This window comes from Liolophura sinensis, chromosome 8 (assembly GCF_032854445.1).
Source record: "Liolophura sinensis isolate JHLJ2023 chromosome 8, CUHK_Ljap_v2, whole genome shotgun sequence".
Taxonomy (NCBI): domain Eukaryota; kingdom Metazoa; phylum Mollusca; class Polyplacophora; order Chitonida; family Chitonidae; genus Liolophura; species Liolophura sinensis.
In genome coordinates, this window is record NC_088302.1 from 38,962,054 (window position 1) to 38,988,104 (window position 26,051).

The window sequence follows — 26,051 nt, forward strand, 5'->3', positions numbered from 1 at the left end:
TTGTTACAAATAACATCAGGTTGTTACAAACAATAAGAGGTTATTACGAACAATAACAGGTTATTATAAACAATAATAGGTTGTTACAAACAATAACGAGTTGTTACAAACAATAAGAGACTGCTATGAACAATAACAGGTTGTTATAAACAATAACATCTTTTTAAGCCAAGGTATGATACCAGGGCATCATATCTATATCACTTAGCTGGAGGAGATGAAAAAATATGAAATTATTACAAACAATAACAGAATATTAGAGATAATAATATTTCATAAATTTACATGTACATAAGATATAAATAAGCGACGAGCCTTCTGTAGCCTCTTATTGTAAATAATAACAAATTTTTATGAACAATCTGTTATTTGTAATAAATAATACGTATTTATTTATTTGATTGGTGTTTTATGCTGCACTTTTTTTATACGACATTTTGACTTATACCACAGTGGCCAGCAATATGGTTGGACGAAACCCGGGCCCAGGAAAAACCCACGACCATCAGCAGGTTGCTGACAGACCTTCCCATGTACGGCCTAAATAATAAGTAATTATTCCAAACAATAACTGGTTACTACAAATAATAATATGTCATAAATATACATGTAAATAAGATAAAGATATGAGACGAGCCTTCTGTGGCCTCTTTTTGTACAAGCAATAACATTAATGTCAATAATAACAGATTGTTATGAACAATCTGTTATTTGTAATAAATAATAAGTAATCATTACAAACAATAACAGGTTACTACAAATAATAATGTCATAAATGCAGATAAGATATAGATAAGAGATAAGCCTTCTGTAGCCTCTGCATTGGGGATCCTGTTTCTACTAGTGAATAAATCTGACCCAGAAAACAAAGTATTTAGCCACAGGATACAGAGACAACAACCTGAGAGATCATGTCCTGCATAAGGAGGCGTTATCTGGACATAGTATCTCCATATGGACTTTGATTATACTACACATACAACACAGGCCTGAATAGAGCCTGCTCTTTAACCCATTCAAATATCATTTTTAAACAGTTCAGTGTACAGTATTTATTTATAAGCATGTAGCGACAATATACTTGCGTCGCTCTTGATATGATTCTTCCAAAGACTAAACCTGAAAAATTTGGTAAGTCAGTTCTGATTTTTTTCATTTTCCCCCTTTCTATTCACATTACTTTAGAGTAAACCAATGGCTTTAATACTATCCACATGTGATTCATGATTAAAACTGTACTGACAGCTCAAAGCTGCATCATGTAATGAATCATGATTAAATGAATATTCTTTCATATGCACCTGCCTTCTATTACGTGTGATAAACATACAGCAACATCAGTACCCTGGTTAACATCATGTTTTTATAATGGACTGAGCTGTACACATGTTTGTGATCATAGAGATGAGACAAACTAACACGATTTTTCCAATATTTGATGGAAAGTTGGTGAGGGTGATATGTTATATATCTGTTAGTTATTTGATTCCATTAAAAACTACACCCAACAAACAATACGAAGTATTATTATAGAACAGAAACTAGCTGCAGACAAGTGAAGGTTAAAACACTAGCGGACAGCATAATAGAATAAATTTCTATGCACAACACAACCGAAACTTTTATTTATTTATTTGGTTGGTGGTTTGCACCAAACTCTGGACTATTTAACACATACAAGAGCAGCAAACATTATGGTGGGACAAAATCGTGCAGAACCCAGAGGAAACTCACAACCCATAATTTGCAGGTCAATGGCAGACCCTAAAGTACTCTGTGTGGCAATCCATTAGTGAGCTACTAGCCTGCCATCAGTTTGCCAGAAGCTTGGCTAAAATAATCGAATGATTGGACACAGATCACAGCAAGAACTCCCAAAAAGTACTAGAGACAAGCCACAAGTGTGCAATGATGGACTACTGACATGCACATCACCATACAGAACGTTTTGATGCTGTATCTATCCTGTTTTCACCTTCAATCATATAACCTCACCTAAACATTATGCCCTGAAATTTGAGCAAAATGTCATCTATAAACTTCAGCTATTTCCTCGTCAATTGCTTTCAGAGAGATGACCACCCCCAGGTTTATAGCCTTTATCACATCAACAACAGCCATATTTATCACAGCTGTTCTCTCTGCACAACCGAATGAGGCAGAGAGTAGCTGGCCGAAATACCAGCTGGAGTACAATCGGCAATTCAGTCTCATCTGTGACAGTCCAGAGCTAAATCTAACGACCACGACTGATCACTCAAACAGCTTCTCTCAGCTGTTCTGGATACTGCCCTCAGGTGAGCAGGTCACAGGTAATGTGGAGCGGGACACGTTTTTCACCTCAGGGACGCACCCCACTGGGTGGAACCTCACCCTGTTGGCTGTGGACGACACAGACTTTGGGGAGTATGTGTGCATCTTAGTCAGGCCTGACCAGCAGATTTACAGTATTAAGTTAGGCATCAATGTTGACGGGCCATACTTCGGTGATCTCTGGGCCAGGTATCGCTACCGCACCATGGTGGGCGGAATAGCTGGTGGCTCCAGCATGCTGTTAATCGCCTTAATCTGTGCTGTCCATCACTTCAGATACACGGCTGAGGAGAGAGACAAATTTCCAGGGGACGTAACTCCGAGAGAAGTTCGTGTCAAACATCGTTCTTCCTTTACGTATGAGTATGAGAACCCAACGGCTGTGTATACTGAGGAAATGAGAGAAATAGATCCGGAGGATACAAACACTAATGACAGAGTTAGTAAAGGTACCAGTCAAAAATCACGACCAGTGCTAAAAGATGGGGGAGCCATGGGAAGCAATGGAGACTTGTACTAGATACACCATTTGTGGTACTGGACTTTAAAATGATATACAGCCAATGTTCTGTTTTAGCCAATGTTTTGTTTTAATGCCTTTTCAACCTATATACATCCTGACAACCCTCTAAATTACTACTAGTCCTTTTTAGTTTTTGAAACTCTATAAAAATAATTTCTAGCCGAGTGCTGATATTGGTAATTATGAACACATTAATCGGTATGTAATATTTATACTAGTATAATTATACCTTTGGCCAACCAAGTTAACAGATACTGTAAAATTACTCTTTACAGCTGCAACTCTACCACTGTCCACTCTTTGATCTCCTTTGGTTGAGTGTCTATAATGTGACAGCTGAAAGGCATGATCTAATGTTATCATGAAGGATCAATGAAATTTTGACTTCGACAGAAGTGGCTTCTGAGCAAAAACCATTGCCGCCTTTCATTTGCAGACTTCTCTCTAGCAGTCTGAAATGAGAGCAATCTGACTGGACACCATAAACAGCTAGAATTCATTGGGGCTCTACACCTTCTACACCCCAGTCGTGCTTGCCTACTTTCAGCTGTGTCTGTCTTAATTATAACAAGTGGAGTCCTCCTAAATTTTGAGTACTAACCTGAATCCTGGGAATGTGGAAGCTCTTTGGGAGACTGCTTTGATCTTACATCTTTAGACAACTATCAAACAAACAGTTCCATGCATGCATGTAGCCACTAAAATGGCTACACATTACATTTTACACTTCTGTTTATATTTATCATTTATAAATTTAAAGCACAGAGTATATAGTATATAGTAATCTTTTTTGTTTTACGTAAACCCTTTACTTTGCTCTGCACTAGCTAAGAACATTTGAACATTTAAAATGAAGACATATTTCACCAAATGAAGATAAATCAATTCTTCATACAATTTTAGGACTCTAGCTAAAGAACATATTATTTATTTATTTGATTGTTGTTTTATGCCATTCTCAAATATTTCACTTATACAATGGCGGCGAAAAACATTTTAAGTGAGCCAAATCAAATGAGGCAGGTTCATAACACTAAAAACTTGTTTTTCTCCATTGACAAGAAATGTTCTTGATTTTAAATATGTTGCTAAGAGGTATTTCTGATTGAACTTTGTATGCTTTCATTTGTTGTGAAGGAAAACGCCTGAAAATGTAGACCATTTAACCTCCACCCATGTGCTGCTGTCTTAGGGTTGTGCTTATACATTGTATATGAGAGCTTCACACACAGTTTCCATGCATTCCTGGTGAAAAGGTTTTCAACAAGTTTCAACTAAACCAACATATAATGTAAAATAAATGCACCTGTGTTCCTTCTCCTTACAAAACTTGGGCTGCAGTTTTAAACAGCAATGCCAAGATCATCCAGTAGTATATGTACCTGTAGTTTCTCTATGGTAATTAATACATGTATAATATATATAAACCAACAGCCTTCTTGTATACAAAATAGCAAATTTCAGTGTAATTTATGCACATTTTTAAGTTGATTTTGGATAAAAAAATACATTGGTTGGACTGGCCAATTTCAAAGCTTCACAAAAAGTGTAATGCACAGAATAATACCTTCACAATATGCTTGAATAAAAGGTTGAAGAATTACAGTACCAGTAGTGTCTCTATGTTTACTGTAATGGGAAATTTAGCACTGTTGTCCACCTTATGATAATCTTGTAAACGTTACTTTTCATGACTTCAATTCCATTTACAGCAGGATAGCAACCTGTTTTATTTCTGAAGACATTACTTTTCAAGACTTTCCACATCATCATGGAAGGTGCCTTGTTATATTTCAGGGCTTTTAAATAAACTTAACAAGTTTATTTAGTTTAACAAAATAACAGTTTTACAGGCAAAGATCTGTTTTCCTCATTTCGTTTTTTATTCCCCAAAAATTAAAACACCACAGGCTTATATAAAAGGACAGCCACTGTGAAGCCAAAAAATCTTTGTACTTATAATTTGACCAGTTTTAGGTGGAAATTTTAAAGTATGTATGAAGGAAACCCTGTAGAACAGAATTATACCTCGGTTTATAAGTATACAGGAATAACATCATTTAACCACAATAACTGAAGAGTCTTCAAACACATAATCATTACCGTAGCATACAAAAGTTTCTGTATCCATGACCAGACAACATTTTGGGTGATGTTAAATCCGGAGGATACAACATCAAATAAGGCAATCATGGTGGACTGATAAGTCAAAGTGTTTGAAGGTGTACAGCATTCTTAGAAGCTACATTTATAACTGAAGTAATGGGTGGCACCATGTGTTCTTGCGGACATCACACCAGAGAAAAGTGGAAACAGAAAACTTTGCATGCATATGTTTGTTTGCATATTATCCTCCAAACATAAAACAGTGTTTTCAGGGTCGCTCCAGTTCGTTACAATTTAGAAAATAAATACAAACTATCTTGGTCCTTATACATTTGCCCTAATTCCTCAAATTTTTCGCATATAAAAGCGCAGCTTTCAGTATAATTTATACACATTTTTATTGTATTTTGGAGACAAAAATACATTAATAATAATGCCCAGTGTCAGGGTTTCACAAAAAGTATAACTTCATCAGCCAACACAGAATATTGCCTTCAGAATATGCTTGCAAAATGGTTGAAGAATGTGAAAAAAAATTTTGACAGTGTTATACGTAGATCCTTAATATTTGCATGTAGCAAAATTTAAGGACATCATATTAAGTACATTCCACTGATTAGGTGTTCACACTCAGCATCATTTTTTTTTTTCTTTTGTTTCCATGAATAAAATGCTGAAAATTTATAGCACTGTTTTTGGACCAGTTCATACATGTCGGAAGCAGTGCCATATTACAAACTTTTTTTCCTCCTAAATAGTCTGTACTAATAAATGTTGGAATATACAGCACTTTTTGCGCCTGCATCAGTAAACATTATACCAATAAATATAACAAGAATTTCTTCCAAAGATGAAGATACAAATTTCAAAGTACAATCACCAAGTTTCACATCACTGGAAACTAATTTTAATATGGTCCATAAAACTTGGTACAGAATTCCCAATTCATCGATTCCAGCACCAGCGTAAAATTCCTGCCAAGGGGCAAGAGGTAATGTGGAGCTAAACGGATGAAATGCTGATTTTTGCTGATTGTCCTGAAGTTCAAAGCACCACAGGGCACTGCAACTATCATATCTGGACGCTAGATACATACTGATTACTTTTCCAGAAAGGATTTCTTACCCTAAAAGCTACATTTTCAGTTTTTACGCTAAATCTTCTTCAATGCCTATATATTTGGCTTGGGTTAAATTTGCTTTGTTTTCAACTTCAGTACTTTAGTCACATGACCAATGGGTTTGCTGATGATTGGTTCAGAGCAGCTATGACATCACTGCAAAACTATGAATACTGCAATATCAGATTCTGCCATGGCTAGGTCAGTAGACAAAATGGCAATGGTAAATAAACTCCTTCAAGTTATGTATGTCAAGATGTATGTACCTAGTTATAAGGGAGGCCTATATCAGATAGATATACCCATATATAACTACCAGCACATATACAGATCCTCTATACTTATAAATGTATATATGCCTTCACAAGTCAACAATGAATGTTTGCTTTGCCCCATGATCATTCACACACCTGTTTTCACCTGTGGTGTGTTTTGGCCTAGCTAATATGCCTGGTCTACATATGACTGTGTGCTACCTATTACAATAAAATTACACTGAAAATGCATCTACCTACTGGGACATCAACTCCTACCTGCAATGATGATACATGTACCTTCATGTACCGAAGCTGTAGTATTAGCTTTGAACAAGTAGCCTATACTCTGACAGACACTTAATTGTACATTGCATGTACATATCAATAGAAAAATATTAACATGTTGTTGACTATGTGCTAATGTATAGCCACATCAATTGGCTTGACTGACAATTGTAGATAAACACTGCACAATTATAACCATACCATGTTGTTCCAGTGAGGCAGTATGGTGTCCCAGTGAGGCAGCATGGTGTTCAAGTGAAGCAACATGGTGTTCCAGTGAGGCAGCATGGTGTTCCTGTGAGACAGCATGGTGTTATTTTGAGGCAACAAAATATTACTAATTAAAATGCCTTCAAAGGAATGGATGACAAAATGAATCAAAGCATAACATAGATTATATAAATTGATCATTCTCCTGTCTTGGTCATACTAATTCAATTAAACTAAACACTGATGTCAACAATAATTTTCAACAATATTTACCTGCCTCAATGTTTAACCACTGAATTAAAAAGGCCGGTAGGTCAATTCCGCAAGGCACTTTGTGGAAACGAAGTGGGCATTTAAATCCACTTTGAAATGGCTAAACACGCCAATTTGTGGTGTACATAAAAGACAATAGGATCTTTATTACCACTCTTGCGAGCATAAGTCCATTTACGAGTGGAAATGTTGTTGAAATCCACAGAAATATTTCCTTCTCCCTCATCAAAATAACTATCTGCTGTTATGGCACGTTGGGTGTACTTAAACCTCAGAACCGCATGCCAAAAGATACAGAAAACAACCTAACAAGACAAGACCACAAAAACAGTCTTAACTGACAACTAACGATGATTTCATCGGTCATTATGGACATGGAATAGAAAGAACACATTTGCTGAGTCAGTCGATTCTAAAGGTTCCAGTCAAGGCTTGCAGATATCATGTGCACATCTGCTTCGTTATGCAGGTTTTCTGCCTGTGGAGTCAGATACAATATGGATTTTGGATACGCCCATGCGTCGCACATGCACACCGCGATATTGAAAAGAAAAAAAGTCAACACTTTTTCATGTTTTGTGCATCTGGTCTGAAATCGACTGAAACTTACAGGAGTAATTGAAAAAGACCACTCACTTCTCAGTCCACATCAGAAATCGGCGTGTGCCGCTGTTTTGGAGTGGATTTAATGGCCAACTTCGTTCCGCAAAGTGCCCACTTTACGAATTGAGTATCAGACATTGTTGAAAACAGACCTCAACGTTTAATTTAATTGAGCAATGGCCATATAGCCTATTGCGATCAGATGATAAAGAACCGGCAGCTTTACCTTTGTTTGGATTTTTCGGAGCAAAGTTTGCTTCTCATTAGCAACGGATTTGACGTTAAAAATACAAATTCTCCTGTGCCCTGCTTGTCGTACTGGATGTATGCATTGTGCTTACTGTACCGCAAGGAACCAAGTCACAGAGAACACAGAAAACTTCCTCACCCACTGGTGGAACTCTTGTGTGGCAGAGGCACGTTTGTCGAGCTAACAACAACATCAGAAGAGTAAAAGGGTAACGCGTGACATCCATAGGACATTAAGAGTTGAATTTATTTTAAAACAAAAAAATGGATATCGAAAAATAGTGGCTGCCCGATCGCGCAGGCTACGCGAGCCTATAACATTCCTGCAGCGATTTTTGCCTGCATTTAGCATGCGGGCAGGCGTTAAGTTACACCACTGCAGTGAGGCAGCATAGTGTTCCTGTGAAGCAACATAGTGTTTCTGTGAAGCTGCGTGGTGTTCCCGTGGGGCAGTACAGTGTCCCTGTGAAGCAGCATGGCGTTCCTGTGAAGCAGCATGGTGTTCTAGTGGGGCAGCACAGCACACTGATGACGCACAGTGTTACAGTGAGGCAGCACAGTGTTTCTGTGAGGCAGCATGGTGTTCTAGTAAGTTTCTGTGGTGCAGCATGGTACGCTTTTCAGTGAAATCATATGTTCCAGTGGGGCAGCATTGTGTTTTAGTCAGTCAGCATGCTGTTCCTGAGAGGCAACATGGTGTTCCAGTGAGACAACATGGTGTTCCAGTGAGGAAGCATGGTGTTCCCGTGAGATAACATGATGTTTCTGTGAGACAGCATGGTGATCCAGTGATGCAACAAGTTGTTCCAGCAATGCAGCATGTTGTCCCAGTGAGGAAGCATTGTGTTAGAGTGAAGCAACATGGTGTTCTGTGAAGCAACATAGTGCACCACACTGTTCCTTTGAGGCAGTGTGGTGTTCCAGTGAACCAACATGGTGTTCCAGTGAGGCAGGATGGTGTCCCAGTGAGGAAGCGAGGTGTTCCTGTGAAGCAACAGAGGACTGAGGCAGCATGGTGTTCCTGTAAATCAGCATGATGTTCCTGTGAGGCAGCACAGTATTCCAGGGAGGCGGCATAGTGTTCTAGGGAGGTAGTATGGTGTTCCAGGAAGGCAACATGGTGATCCAGTGTGGCAGCATTGTGTTCCTGGGAGGCAGCATGGTGTCCAAGTGAGGCAACATGGTGTTCCTGTGAGGCAGCATGGTTTTCCAGTGAAGCAGTATGGTGTCTCTCAGGAACACTATCTGTAAGGCAGAATAGTGTTCCTGTGAGGCAGCATGGTGTTCCTGTGAGGCAGCATGATGTTCCAGTGAGGCAGAATGATGTTCCAGTGAGGCAATATGGTGTTAATGAGAGGCAGCATGGCGTTCATGAGAGGCAGCATGGCGTTCATGAGAGGCAGCATGGTGTTCCTGTGAGGCAGCATGGCGTTTCTGTGAGGCAGCATGGTGTTCCTGTGAGGCAGAATGGTGTTCCTTTGGGGCAGCATGGTGTTCCAGTGAGGCAATATGGTGTTCCTGAGAGGCAGCATGGTGTTCATGAGGGGAAGCATGGTGTTCCAGTGAGACAGCATGGTGTTCCAATGTGGCAGCACTGTATTTAGAAGTCAACATTCGTACTAGCCTCCTTCATCAAGGCACATAATAATGACCGAAATAATAATGTTAAATGCAGCGCTTTCTTTATACTGGCACACTTCTACCTATAAAATATGTATGACAGACATTTGCCATTTAATTTTCCACACATTCAATTACTGTATCAAAACGATCCGGGCAGAACATAACAAGCAGAAATTAATTCATCCATTTCACACACTATTTAAATGGAAATGAATACTAAAGCACATGCCCTACAGAACTGTCACACAGAGTTCCCTCTGCGGGTCTTGGTTAATGGAAATAACACCTCTAGACACGATCAGATTTGCCACCACTGGAGAGACGATCTACCCTGGGGAAGGGCTCCCTGGTTAAGTAACACACCTTCATGCAAATGGACTGAGCATGCAAAACCTATGAACAGAACTCAGAGGTGTTGCAATCCTCTTATCTGCCATATAATGACAGAATTGCACAGTAAAACAACTTAGTTTTCCAAATGAACCATTACATACTTTGAGCCACAGATGCAATGGGGGTCCGGTGGTGGGTGGGGGAGTATGGCTTGCGTGAGTGAGCGAGTGCATGGGGCTTAACGTCATCCTTAACAATCTTTCAGTCATATGACGATGAAGGAGTCCTTAGACTTGTAATGTGGCTACTTGTTGCAGGACCCATTCCAACCGCTCGCTTATCTAGTGCTGCTTCAATGAGATGACTTACTGAAGGCATCTCCTGACCTGGAACCATTATACTGGTACAAGTCAACCAGTCATTGCACTATCCCCTTAATGCTAAATGCTGAGCAAGGAAGTTACAACTTCCTCTCTTACAGTCTTAGGTGTGACCCAATCCAGGATTGACCCCGGATCTATTGCTCCCGAAGCGGACGCTCTACCAACTGAGCTATCAGTGAGGCTTGATGGGAAGGTTGTTTCTTGCTGGCAGTGTCTTTTATACCATATGCACAATTATACAAACTCCACCAAAAATCAATATATGTGATGAAACGTACAAGCACACATTAAGTTTTCCACTGTGTATTCAAGTTAAACTTCATCCTTCCACAAGCCTGATAATCTACATATCATCATGTGTACTTGGTGCCTCCATTTGCCTATTACATGCATTAAAGTCATAGTGTCATATTAAAGATGGCAGATGTTAAAAACTGTTTCAATACTATCAGGCAAAGTTTTATAGTTATTATAATAATAATAATAATAATACCTATTATATATCTAATGTTTACCGAAGGTAGCTTGGTCAATTTACATTGAAACTGTTCTTCCCCAAGGCCTTCGCAGATAAAACAAATATACAGCAACATGTAGTCTAAAAGAGATGCTTTATACATACATATATATATATATATATATATATACATATATACACATTTATATATATATATATATATATATATATATATATATATATATATATATATATATATATATATATATACATATATACACATTTATATATATATATATATATATACATATATACACATTTATATATATATATATATATATATATATATATATATATATATATATATATATATATATATATATAAAAGCAACAACTCAACCAATAGTACTCTCCCTGCAACTGCCCCAATCAGCAGGAGAAGAAAGGTACTGGAAGATGCCCTATTACAAACCCCTTCCTTCCTCACTGCTGGCTGGAATCTCCTACACACATGTACAGAGAAAAAAACCAATTGAGTGGGAGATGGCCCCTTCCCCATCCCCTGTTTGGTATGAACAATGTACATGTGTGCAGGCATGTTACAAGGCCTTATGAAAAGATTGTCTATAATAATAATAATACTACATCTAAGTATAATTGATACAGTGAAAGTATACATACATGCATGTATGTATGTACATTTCATTCGTTATCTGACTATAACTGTGGTTTTAAGCAACAACTCAACCAATAGTGCTGTCCCTGCAACTGCCCCACCCAGCAGGAGAAGTAAGGTGCTGGAAGACGCCCTATTACCAATAATAGTATCAAATGCTTTTTTCAAGTCTACAAGTATGGTTCCAATAACTTCCACATTATCTATCGCCCTACGAGAGTGCTTGGCCATTTTCAGCAAAGCAGTTTCACAAGAGTGTAAGGAGAAGAAGCCAGATTCATTTTCATGAAATGATTTAAAATTTGAGAGATACTCATATAAACTGTTAGGTACACCTTGTTCAATGATTTTTGAACACAATAGGACAGATATTGGACGATAGATTCCAATTTTTTCTTTTGGACCCCTTTGTGAAGAGGGATAATTTTCACAATTTTCCACATGTCTGGAAAAGAACTAGTCATAAGACATTTGTTTATTAGCATGGTCAAAGATTTTGCAATAATGGGGGCTGCTGATGAAAGAAACCTAGCAATGACATTTTCTAGACCACTGGCTTTGTTTTTATCAAGGTTTAAAAGGTATTGCAATACAAAAACATACAAGATATTTGATATGGAGTAAAAGGTGTCATGAGGAACTTTTTCCCCAACTTGTTCCCTGAGTTTTTCAAGACTCTGGACAAAACTGTCCTTGTTTATATTATTAATATCCATCAAATGTTGGGCTACATTTGAGAAATAGGTATTGAACATATGGCTAATTTTAGCTGGATCATTTATTGTGATAAATTATGATCACCATTCTCATCAGTGATAGCATCAGGATGTAGACTCTTTTGAAAAGGATTACATTTTCTCAAGATTTCCCAAATTATCTTGGGAGAAAATGCATTTTCTTTCATTCATTTGTAAATTGTCATTTCTTTGCACAAGCAATTTTATTGTTCACTTTATTTTTCCAGTGTTTCTGATTTGCCTCATGTCTCTTTCGTTTGTACATATCTTGTTGATGCATAGAATTTAGAATATCTTCTGTAACCCATGACTGTTGTGAAAGGTATCTGACTCTTGTTTTCAAGGGAGAATGTTTATTTAGAACATCTTGGAATAGACTTGAACATTCATTCACAGCTGCTTCGCAATTTATTATCTGATCTATAGTTTCTCCGTGGAACATCCATTAAGTCTTGGTGCAAAAGATTTTCATTGAAATCTTTACATTCTCTATACTGAATTGTAACATATTAATGCTTAATTCTGTACATAATCTTTGATTTGAGAGTAGCACAGATCGAAAAATGATCACTTATGGCCAGAATAGTGACTTGAACAGGTACGACTTTCTCAATTGAGGTCACACATACGTGATCCATGAGAGTCGACGTGAATGAAGTGACTAGGGTCGGGGACTTCACAGGTTGAATCAGATTTAAAGATTCTGTCATACTAGTCTACCTATCCTTTGCGATGTTTTTACTCAAGTCTACATCAAAATCACCCAGGAGAACCAGTTCTTTTTGTTCATAATATACATTTTGTAAGTTTGTTTTCTTGTGTCCATGTTGAAAGAGGCTTTGGGGGTCTATATACATAGGAGGTTAAGAATGGCTTGGACTTTGCTGGCTTGATTTCAAGCCGTAGTACTTCTAAACTACTGTCATCAAGATCACATCGACAGTTATAAGGCAGAGAGTCTGATACATGCACTGCTATCCCACCACCCCTTTATTGTTCCTATCTTTACGTTCACAGTTATATCCATCAATGCTCATTTCAGCACACAAAATAAATAAGAAAAGTCCCAGGGAAACTTTTATTTCTATTTCTCTTTTTGCTTTAGATAGCAAAACTTTAATTTGATCAAGTTTGGGCATAATGTGGCACACATTTCAGTGGGCGAGACAAACAGTTGGTAGATTTAAGGATAGGCCAAGAATTGGAGAACAAATAAGAGATTTCTTGCTTAAGGGGAACATTGTTCTGACATAGGCTTTGTGGGCGGAAAATGTCTGATCACAGGTACCTAAACTCTCCTCAATAAATTACAGAAGGTTAAGATAATGGAAAAAAATCACATTCATGTAACATGATAAGTATAAATATGACAGACATGAGGGGAGTGATATATCAGTATGATTTGAGGTAACTACTGCTGCATTATTAAGGCCTTGAGCAGAACATGAGAATAACATATCAACATTTGAAGACACATCACAAGATACAATATTTGAAACAGAGTTGGCTAGCTTTGTTTGAGTGTATCTGGACAAGGAGTTATGTAGTCCTTTGTATTTTGTGGCATTCTCTGTCTGGCCTTTGTCCTAGTAGAATTCACAGAATTTCGTCTTGTGTCCATGGCACTGACACCTCCAGCACAGTACCTTTATATGTAAGATATCATGCTCCCAGTTTACAGCAAAGTAAACATTAACCATGTTAAACCAAGGTCTGTACTTAATTTCAATTCATGTATAAGTAAACAGCAGATCAATATATCAACAAGCAACAAGTATTTTTTTATTTTCTCAGTTGTCAATTCAGCTAATAAAAGAATTAAATCTATAATAATCTCAAAAATTAATCGTGCTTTAAATATTAAATGAAACATCTGGAGAAATGACTAACTGATTTATAGCAACTTAAAAATTTAAAACTGGGGTTGGTTTCATGAAACTCACTTAACTTTTCATGATGACGTCTGTTGTAGAGATACAAAATGCACTTAGTTACGGGCTACTTAACACTAAGTATGCTTCATGAAACTGACTACTGGTCTAATTTATTTGATTGGTGCTATACTCATGTGATTCGAATAACTTAACAATGTCCACCTCTTTTCTTCACAATCTCATTATTTTTTGCCCAAATGTTCAAACATCTGAATTACACCTGTACAAGTTTATTGATTTGTAGTACCTGGCTGAAGGTTTAGGAGGTGTACATATGTCACCTGTTGGACATTAGGTATTCTAGGCCATAATGTATTGCATTATGTACATGTTTTTGTATGTAAGCTTGCTCACGCAGCTCACCATTTTTCCTCGCCATACACGTAAAGCCTGAATACGGTAAAGCTGGCATAAATCGCTAAGTCCGTGGCGTCCTCCATCTTTGACACCCTGTAATTTATGCTGGGGTGTTTTGCCTTGCAGCCAATGAGAGTCATTAAAACTACCGGCTTGTTCGTGTAAACCCGGAACCTACGTCCAACATTCCAGTTTCCCGATCGTCAAGCAGAAAACGAACTGTACTGTTCGCTACCTTCTGAGAGTGAGTGAGTGAGTGCTTGGGATTTAACATCGTACTCAACAATTCTTCATTCATATGACGACGAAGGGATCTTTAGGGTGCATGTACGTGTAATGTGCCTCCTTGTTACAGGACGGATTTCCATTGCTCTTTTATCTAGTGCTGCTTCACTGAGACGACTTACCAAAGGCAAGAAAGCCGCCCCACCCGAGCCATTATACTGATACGGGTCAACTAGTCGTTGCACTATCCCCTTCTTGCTGAACGCCAAGCGAGGAAGTTACAACTTCGTCTTTTAAAGTCTTAGGTGTGACTCGATCAAGGATTGATCCTGGATCTATAGGTCCCGAGCTACCTTCTGAGAAGAAGAGTTCTACCGGAAATGTATGAACTGCACATTATCGGTTTCTGACGGCAATTCTCCTCCTAACATAGAAGACTTCAGGACTAGTTCTTAGGCAAAATGGAGTCACCCAAAGTGGATTTTGGCACTGACCTTTATTTAAAATTTATCAACTTGAGGTACATATTAGAACTGTTTTTATGGCATACATTAATTAATACACAATTTTAACAGGGAGAAAACAGAATTAACTTTGTGGCATTACTGGAACTTTTAGCTATAAGGATCATCTTCACACTTAATATATTTTGGCAAGTGAAGTATACACCCTGTGGCCAGCACTTTTCAGCAATAAATATGTTTAACAGAAGTAAGTTTTTGATTCGGTTTCTTTTATTAACAGGATACAAATGTTGTAGGATTTCTGGAAAACAATGCACTGAACAGATAATACATTTACATGTATAAGATATTGATTTATTTATGATCCAAGTGACTATAAAAAGTATGCCAAGGTCCCAGTGACCTATAAAAAGGAGGCCAAGGTCCCAGTGACCTATAAAAAGTAGGCCAAGGTCCCAGTGACCTATAAAAAGTAGGCTAAGGTCCTGGTGACCTATAAAAAGTAGGCCAAGGTCCCAGTGATCTGTCAAAGGTAGGTCAAGGTCATTAAAATTGAACAGGGTTCTTCTTTATGACTTATGGATGTGAATTGTAATATGGTAAACTCAGGAGGAAGAGCTCATGACATATCACGCATAGAAGAAATTGGACAACTTGGCTGTGAGACAGACTGAGACACCCTGCCTTTTTTGTTGACAATATTCCTGGGCGAATTCTGGACAATGTTTTAAAATCCAGGTTACCATGGATAAAAGAAGTGCAAAATATCCTTCAGAAAGCTATTCTCTCAGAAAAATTATTGAGCTTGATAAGTCAAGTGCTCAAAAGCACTAGATGGCATTTAGATATAGCTTAATTTTTAGAAAGGTGATGCTTATGTTAATGTCATATATAATTAAGACCAAGATTTTTGGCCTTATTAATTTGTGTGAGAGTATACACCATTAAATAAAGTTTTTGCCATATATCATACATCATTCAATATAAATGGTACTTTTACATCACATTAAGAATTTAAGCCATTGAATTACACACAGAAATTTCTGGAAGCATCAGCATGAAGTAATACATGGAATTACCACTTCTAGGCTGAACAGATTTGACATATATCCGCATTACCAAACACAATAATAGGTAAATGCACTTATACTAAGCAAAAACACAGGATATTTCAATAGTCTACTTGAAAACAGACTCATTATGATAGTCTACATGTATTTCATAATGGTATAACTGGTCTAGTGCCAAAAATGGATTATAATACTGTACTGAGAGTGATATTTGAATCCTGTGATCCAGTGAAGAACCTCAGCTAACAGCATTCCTATACATGCACTCACAAACAATTTTGATGTAAACGCAATGGTTTGAGACGCATAATGGGCTATTATAATGATTCAAGTCAATTCAGTTCTTTAGTCATTATTTTTCCTTTTTTCTGTTTTTTTTTTTTTTGACAGTTTGTCAGACGAGACATTTTTGACAACATGGACTTAAGACGAGTCCATTTGAAATTGTCTTGCTGAGATGTCATATGACTTATAATCCTGACAAAGCCACTGCCTTGTCCCCCTCAATCATACTAAAGATGGTAGAGCCGACCAAGTGTGGACAGAAGAACGGTACTACCTGGTTCTATACCACCACCCTGAAGAGCTGGGGCTGTTTACCCTACCCGGCCATCATTCTACAGCTCTCCTTCTAAGGCTTGTACCTGACATTCTAGCCTGTGCAAACATACATGTAGAAAGAACCAATACAAGCAAGGAGCCCAGACGGCTAACGACTACATGAACCAGTTTTGAAGGACTAGCGATGCTCTTTTATAACATGCCTATAGATGTACTCGTATGTAGGCAACATAGGCCGTGCTGAATGCCAGTCACCACAATACCTGGCCAAACAAAATCTGTTGAACTGACATAATTCATACATGTGTATGTATATTAGCTTTCACATGGTTCAGCCAGAGCCGAGGGATTTCTGGGGGATTGTGCTATAGGCAAATACAGCTAGGAGAGTACATGTAGATAAGGATTTCTGCTGGAAGGCACAGGGACACGACTCATTACAGAGGCAAGAGACGTATACACACCTGACACAGGTAAGATTAACGATTTACAGGATTACTGCTACTATGCATACTCTTCCACCTGTTATAGCTACAAGTAGCTACAATAAGGACTCTTCCAGAATCTCGCAAAACTATATCACAGGATTGGTATATAATGTGTCCTATCTATAATTTTTCTTTTAAATAAACGCCAATTCTTCAATCTTTTCAACCACCTCCGTGACCACTATTTAGAAACTTTCTGAAAGAACTATGAGGTGCAGACAAATAATTTGCATAGTTTTATGAAACTGGCATCTTTATTGACTAAAACGAATCATTTTTGGTGTCACTCTCATAATAACTGTATGCATAAATTCCACTGAAAAGAGTGCTTCGGTGGCTGAAAAGGTTGAGGATTTAGAATATACAATAGTGAAAGATAACACCATATATATTCTGCATTATAAAATATTGGTCCTGATCCTAGTTTGTCGGAATGACAAAACTTGACAAAACTTGACTCTAAACAAAAGACACCACTCTTCAAGATCAATGAACTTTCCCGTATTATGAAATCGTTACTACCTAAATAAGTCTACATTTAGGCAACTTACTGAATATGACCTATGAATTTTTTCTCCCCAACTAAGTTACTCAGTTTGCCCGATTCAGAGAGTTTTGTTGATCACACAAAGGCATTTTGAAGTAGAATGACATCCTACTTGATTCACCACCAAAACTAATATCTTTTACCCTTAATTTGTCTCGAGAAAATTGTCTAATTTTAAAGCAAAGTTTTCGAATAAATACATATCTGTATATTACCTGCATCTACACCACAAAGGAAAAGTACTTTATAATCAGTGATCGAATGAAGGAAACCTTGCAGAGCCTGAAGGAAACAACTGCAACTATACCTCACAAACCTCCTGCTGCGAAGTTTAGTTGGGTTAGTTTGGAAGCATTATCAAGTGAATGAGTGAAGTCGTTCATAAATCCACAGAAGTTCTATACATCCACAAAAATCTTTTCCCAGTGTTATGAATTAGTGTAATAATAACAATAATATGTTGCACAACTGGCTATTAGAGTCCAGTATACTATATTACATTCTTATACAACATACAGGTACTGTACATATAACAGGCTGATCCTCGAAGGCTTCTGAAAACTTGTGTATCGCAAAATACCACATTTCTCTGCTATACTTTTATATATCTGACCTACGTGAGGCTTGCCAGTTTTATAATCTGGAGCAATTAATCCTTTGAGAAGACTTCACATTTTCTTTTTAAGTGTTAGTGACAATTCAAATATAGAAATAAAATAACATTCAGAAACTCAAAACGCAACACACACATGCTACATGGCATAATGGCAATTTAATTAAATTCTCGACAAAAAGGCATTGATAGCATATTGGTATTTAATTGCTTTTCCCAAGATCTGAGTCCATGGTCCATTTCTCAACCATTATGTATAAATTTAGCTCACGAATACAACATGGGCTCCCCTTGAATAGACCTGTCAGCCAGAGTCTGAAATTTCTTTATAGTCCACGTAAACTAACACACATGGACATTTGTCCTCGTGGACTGATACAGTCCAAACATAAGCCTTTCAGTTCAATGTCCCACAGAATTCCCTGCTCTTTTATATTTATGAGCTGAGGTGACAGGTACAACTATAGGTATGAAAGTAAGCAGGTACAGCTATTCAAATCTGTGTGTGCAGTGACAGATGGCATATCTGGAGAAGGAACAGCATTTTGGAACAGTAATCATTGTACAAAATATATGTGAAAACCGATATCAGATCTGTGAATGTACAGTAACTTTCTAAACATCTAATGCTTTTATTTCTTTATTTATTTGTTTGGTGTTTATTTCACATTTAGGAATATTACAAATCTTTCTAAAAAATGTTACATTATATGACAACATTTGCTGGACAAGGTGTAGTAGCCACATGTATGTAAAGCCAAACTGTTTACAAAACAGCTTGAAACATGTATGTAAAGCCAAAGTCATTTTCACAAAAAGTTTACACAAAAGATGAATACTTTCTCTGGCTGTCACAATTATCTTGCCTGTTTACATAACAACTTTAAACATCCACCCTCTTTTCACAAAGAGAAGTCTCTCTTTACACAAAAGTATGAAACGCTCTTAACCTTGGCTCGGTGCATGTATATACACACTTATACTCTGAGCCTACAATTGTCTATAGCCTAACTCACAAAATCCAGGGTGGTAAACATGAACATTCAAGCTCACGGTGGTGGTATAATCCCATAAACAACGGGCTTAAGAGAACTTGTTTAAAACCGCACACCCTCTATTTTAAGCCCACATCCTGGACAATGAAAACCTACACCACCACCATATAGATGTGCATGTAGGTCAGCTGGTTGTTACACCTGAAATCAGTTGCAGGTAAAGTTTGGGTGAAAATTAATGCAAAGGTGAGCTATTGATGAATTCCATTTAACTCAGATTTATAGCAGACAACTGCATGCATGCTAGAATGTATCTTGATATGCACTTAACAATTTCACCATTCTCTTGCTTATCATGTGAAGAAATTGTATCATTTTGTTGTGAACCATAGCTACGAAGTGATGGAAACAAGAGTTACTCAATCTCATGCCCACCTGGTTAACCGATCTCCTGGTTAACAAACATACACATACAGGTACTTGGCTGTCACACTCTGATGAGGCCTACATGTATTTCCCACTGAAATATATGTACCTACAGACGTGACAGAGGCAACCTAATAAAAGCACTTGTAACCGTACAGTGTGTGCATTTTATAGAGCTTTTCATCATATTTATAGCCTCTGAAAACACTCAGCCCTTTTTGGATATTCAAAGATTATTCTGCACATAATTCATATGCACAATACACATTTAAATGTAGAGGTCAAGTGCTATTGCCGGATTTAAACTTTTGCATGCCGTGGCCGAATTACCAATGATGCTATTGCAGTTTCTTGGACATCATTAATATATAAACTACACCTACCTGACCAAGAGTGGAATTCCAGACCTACATCTATATATGAATCTTTCAAGGAAAGAAACTTTATATTACATGTTTGGTTAAGATTACAAACTTGTTTTTCAAAGTTGTCATGAAAACAAGAGTATGTATTATAAACAATTCCTAGCAACTCAATTAAAAGGGGCGTCACGTTAGATAACTGATAAGCGAGATTACGGAACCTCCAACTACACCAACTGGAATCCATTTTTCACTGTTGTTTACCCATACAAAAAGTGGGTATATTGCCACAGAGCACCATCAGGAGCTAGTGCATCTTCAATAGGCTTCTGGGCCAGTGGTAGGTGAAGTTTATTAGCTCAAGGTGAAGCTGCTTCAGATCCGTAGAAAAAGTGTTCAACACCAAAAAGATTATACAGTTGGACGGACAGGCAGCCAGACGGCCTGATGCCATGCCATAAGTTGGCACATCTGGGCTTTAAATAGAACAAACATCAAGACAATTAAGACTTAAAAGTGACTGCTCCATGGACAGTGAATAACTTCTTGAAGAGGAATGAAATAGCATGAATGTGTTGAAGCACAGATATGAAGAACTGGATAACAGTGTGCAACCACCTCAGACATCAATACATACAGGGGCCAGATGACATTTTAGTATCACTATGGCACATGTACTTCAACTAGTTTATCTGCCTGTGACGAAGGATAAACACAATGAAAGGGATTGCAAAACAGGATGTGCGTGTCTAACAATTGAGAGGGGGAAACTTGACCTCAGATAAAAGGGTTGTACCTTTGGAAACGTGATTCTTGTTAATACATCAGGAGCATGGCCTGGCATACTGATTGTATTGAGATGAGGTTTGTTAGGCAGTCAGGTAGGTAATATCCCCTGGCTCGCAAGGAAGCAAATCAACTTACATGCGGCCAATCCAGATTCAGCTGTTCCAATGAAAGTCTGGAATACCAGTTTAACTGAGGGAGAATTGCACATCCTGGATCTCTAATAAACAATTAAGTGTGCCAAGTTGGACTTTCTGGATTGCACTTTTCTTTTTTTTTTTTTTTTTTTTTTTTTTGCTCAGGATCCGAATTCTCGCGGGACAAGGATTGGCTATCAGACGAGGACATTTATCAACCTAATAACTGCTCTGTATTTGCCGAGAGAAGCCCCTCGCCCAGTGTTGTGTGGCAATTAATATCCCCTGATGAATACAGAAATGTCATCAGGAACACTTAGGCAAGCAGCCATTGAAAATCAATAGTCGTGTTGATACTGCTCATCAATAAATAACCCAGAACAAACAGTCATGGCCATGTTTCCTGCTTGTGTGCACTCAATCCTCCCACATTCTTGGGTTGTCTGTATGTTTAAATCACATGGGCATGGAATGACTATGAAATAAACTCTGATATCTCCAATAATCAAACTGGCTTTAAGAAAAAAAGTGTACACAGAGGACCAGAATCCATCGCATGTGTTGCCAGCATCTGATTTCATGTAAGGCAATGATCATGATATGAGTATTAAATGAAAAAATACACCACAATGTCCCTCCCATTTCAAGCCTTTAATTTTGGCCTATATATGGATGGATCCTTAGGAAAGTTATATGGACAGCTGGAACATAAAATATACCGAAGAATATATCAATGACAAGGAGGTTATCTGTATCTCTATCTGTAATTGAGAAATTTACGTCAAAGATTATGCATCCAAGCATGGATATGGATAAAATATTTTACACAGCTTGGATTTGGGTCAAGTACCAATATACTAAGTTTTCTTGCTTGTCCTATCCAGGTCAAAATACAGAAATTTCTTCAATGAATCTTAACCAATGGATACTGGACAGAAACGCAGAGTGTTGTACCTTTGTCTGTAGTGTGGGAATTTGTACATTAGCCAATGTTTATGCTCTGGTATATGAAGGATCAATTTAGTTCCATTATTTGTTTGTGAGAGTTATCATGCATGCTCAAGAATATTTTTCTTAATTTCTTTGTTTATACATGGACTAAAGTCTGGAAACAATGACAGCCATCATCATTTGTCAGCTAATAAACAAACCTTCCACTTGCTCCATGCATCAAAAGCTTGTCTTGAGCATGTGACTACACTTGTCATCCAATGGCTGGATGTCTGCAGCAACAGCAATGATTTATCCAAAGGGGCCAGACAGCCTTAATTATAAACCAATTCAGGTCACTTGATTGTAGTGGAGGTCAATTTAACATATAGCTATATATTTTTTTGCATTAAAGGAGAAGCTCAGTTGGTGATACGCATGATACATCACACAGAAATGGTACAAACAAATGAGACACAAAATAACTCCACAAAAATCACCAGTAATTGGGGGTGATGCATTTCTTCTCACCGCCAGCTTTTTAGCCAAAACAAAAAATGTAAAAAAATGTGTGTAATTCTATGAGTCTTATTCACAGTACTGGTGAAGGACAATTTGGTTTGTGAAAGATGTACATGTGTTAAACTCAAGTACATATATGTTTATTAAGGAAAACTAATTATGCATTCATCTTGTCAAATTGCTTAAGTCGTGCCTGAGCGCTGAAGACTTAATACTTGGGTTCCTTTTCAAAAATGAAAATCAGTAGATGTAACGGTCTGAAATTTCATCCCTCAAAAAAAATCTAATATATGACATCTTTCTCCACTGATACTGATCGAGGCATGATGTTGGGAATAGCACAGTGTAGGGAAAGGCACATTGATTCTGAATGCTTGATCATATAAAATCATCAGAAAAACCAGCATGGTATATACACTAAAGAGAATCAGCACCATTCATAATCGGCCAAATTTTCCAAGCTCCAGCGACAACTAAATGGACCCGACAGTGCCCACATTATACCAATGAGAAATCAAGAGACCAATATCAATAGAAATGATATTAATCATAAATCAGTTTTTAGCTGTGGCTGATTTAATTGTCAGCGGACTTGCATGCAGGAGTGTGGGTAGACGTGCCCGGGAATTGGAGTCTATAGCTAGTTTAGTTGTTGGCAGTGAGGTAGGAGGTTAAACATGATAAACATTCACAGATGATCTCATACATATATACCGAATCAGACACATTGACATGTTTTCTGGAAATGTTTTTTCTATGGTCATGACATGTTTTTCTACATTTGTTAGCGTTCTTTAAATTCTTACAGTTTTTGTCAGTACAAGTGAATCCAGCTCCCCATCTCCCCCCCCCCCCCACTTCCTCTCTCCTTGTAAAGCAACTCAGCCATATCAACTGGATTGACTGGTGTTCTGTAGATCGATAATATATTTGCGGAAAGTGAAAATCATGGGCATGGGACACAAGAGAATATACGGACGTGGTGGGAGGGTGTAAAGGAAAGAGACTGGGGATGTATAAGGGAAGAGTATATATAAGAGGTGTAGGAAGCCAAACTGTAATATATTTAGGGAGCAGGGCAGAAAAAGGCAAAGGAAGACAAGATAGAAAATATAATTTTGTCTTCCAGAAAAAATGGAGAAATAGAGCTTAGGCTGTTATGTTTCTTATCCCCACTGCCTTGATTCATAAAATCCCTTTTTTGAGATAAAAATCTGTTATTTTCTCGAAGCTCATAAGAAGTTGTTCAAACACTTTTCTTTCTGAAGCAAAATTTTTAATATCAATTCCAGGAAATCTGAAGAAACTAGTCCTCGGCCACACACTGTACTTGTTGATTCTAAACCAAAGCTTTGTCTTCCTCTTTCAGGTTTTTTCTTTAAGAAGGCAAGATGAAGTGTTTACTGTTAGGACTAAGTCTCTGTCACCTGATGAGCTCAGCTTACATGGAAATGGATGTGGAGAATTTCCAGGTGATGTATGACAAGAGCTTCAACTTGACCTGTGAGAGCAAGCATTACAACATGTCCGCATTGCCAGAAATGGACAAACCCAAGTATTACTACTGGATCTTGCCAAATGGAGCTTACCTGGGCACAGACGGCCAGGAAATCATAGAGAACAAAAGAGTCTTTATCAGTGGCATGGGAAAAAATTACGGGAAGATATTAACCATTCGCAAAGCAGATGATGATGACTACGGAATTTATCACTGCCTGGTGAAAACCTATGCACAACAGTACAAGCTGGTAGCAAGAAAGAGCATTAATGTGGATGGGCCTTATTACGGGGATCTGCTGGATAAATACCGTACTAACATTATCATCGGGGTGTGCGCTGGCGGGGGGCTGCTCGTCCTCTGCATCATCGGCTGTTTAGTATATCATCTCCGCTACAGGACAGATGATGACGAGGAGGAAGACGAAGAAAAACTGAACGGGGAAATTACAGAAATCCATGCTCACGACAACAGGGGTCTTGACAAGTCCGACATACCCTCTTCTTCTTCGGATAATAACTATAATGATGACATTTCTCAAGAAAAAAAACGACCGGTTTCTCATGAATATAATGAAATAGATACAAAATTGTAGAGAAAAAAAAAAGAGATAATTTTACACAAACAAATAAAAAAAAAGAACAAAATAAGCAGGAACAATTTTTTTTTTCAATCCTAGATTGATGATAATAACTTTTATCTGCAAGTAATGGCATAGCATCATTCTTTTCAAGCTGATGTGCAACAATTTGTTTTCCACCAAAAGAAAAAATGTTGTGGATGTTTATTTCAGAATGACTGCCTGACCATACACTGTAGGACTACACTTACTGGACACATGCTGTAGTACAAAGCATTTTATCTCTATTGTCAGAGTTACATGGAGTTGTGTCCCCTGATTATATCACCTTGACTTAATGCTTGATCAAAAACTTTCCTAAATGCTATCTTAACTGCTTGTGCCATATTGTTCTATTTTTTATACAGTTGTGTTGTATTGTTCTTTAAATGCCAAATCAAACATATGACCTTCAATACTTGTCGTTCATACTTGTTATAAACAACAAGTATGCAATTTAATGCATGTCCCAATGGTTGAAAGAGCTGTTGAAACTTTGACAAGAACAGGGTTTTTTGTATCTTAAACAGCATATATCTTTTACATAATTGGAATTCTTTACAGTCAATTATTACAGATATTTTTGTTTTACCCACAATTTACTGATACACACTCCACATGTATATACCTGTACACATCTGTTTTACAAAGCATGTCAATGGCCAATCCATTACTGCATGCAGTTAAATATGACGTCTTCACAGTGAAGCAAATTTTCACAAAGCAGCTTAATAATTTCAATTTATCATCAATTTAATAAATCCTTTATTCAAAACTATATTTTTATATGACATTAAAAAGGACTCCTGTGAGCGAGATTTCCAATCCATTTAATACTTATGGGGCCAGAAAACTGTAGTACAGCTTCCAGATGAAGGTGCTTATAATTTACACACCTGTAATTTCTTTTGCTTCCATGTTGTTAATGTATATGTTTCTCCTCACCGTGTCCTTGCTAGTGGGAACAAATTCAATTTGATTTTTTTAAGCTGTTTAAATTTGAAGAATTAGGCCCAGTATAATCCAGTGGATTAGCCCTGGTCTGTGATCCATGCATAGCACTGATGTATGCGACAGATCAGTAAAAAGAAGAAACATCATAACCACAGTAAAGACAAATTTACTTCCTGACTTTGTAAATCAACAATTACCTTCTAGGACTATGCTTAAAGTGATAGGTTCATTTATGTGTTTGTTTATATGTGTGTGATATGTGAATTTCAAGGCACACTCAAGCAAGTTTAGAAAAGTCTCTTCATACATACATATTTATCTTTCACAAAACTCGATTTTATTTAAAAATTATTTTTTCATGCAGATTACTCAGTACGACAGATCGCAAAACATGTAAAACAATTACAGAGATGTC

At 37.5% G+C, this 26,051-nt stretch overlaps 2 protein-coding genes across 2 annotated transcripts; both read left to right on the forward strand.

Annotated features, from left to right (window-relative positions):
* Positions 1 to 818: 818 nt before the first annotated feature.
* Positions 819 to 4,004, forward strand: LOC135472779 (uncharacterized). The gene is made up of 2 exons (XM_064752447.1): positions 819 to 1,131; positions 2,071 to 4,004. The coding sequence occupies exon 2, from the start codon at positions 2,075 to 2,077 to the stop codon at positions 2,831 to 2,833; it is 759 nt and encodes a 252-aa protein (XP_064608517.1). The 5' UTR covers positions 819 to 1,131; positions 2,071 to 2,074; the 3' UTR covers positions 2,834 to 4,004.
* A 12,790-nt stretch (positions 4,005 to 16,794) lies between these two features.
* LOC135472945 (uncharacterized) lies at positions 16,795 to 24,665 on the forward strand. Its single transcript, XM_064752683.1, has 2 exons — positions 16,795 to 17,232; positions 23,935 to 24,665. The coding sequence occupies exon 2, from the start codon at positions 23,957 to 23,959 to the stop codon at positions 24,656 to 24,658; it is 702 nt and encodes a 233-aa protein (XP_064608753.1). The 5' UTR covers positions 16,795 to 17,232; positions 23,935 to 23,956; the 3' UTR covers positions 24,659 to 24,665.
* Positions 24,666 to 26,051: the final 1,386 nt, after the last annotated feature.

Coding starts and splice junctions, on each gene's coding strand:
- LOC135472779 (XM_064752447.1), top strand. CDS start 2,075: ATGACCACCCCCAGGTTTATAGCCTTTATCACATCAACAACAGCCATA.
- LOC135472945 (XM_064752683.1), top strand. CDS start 23,957: ATGAAGTGTTTACTGTTAGGACTAAGTCTCTGTCACCTGATGAGCTCA.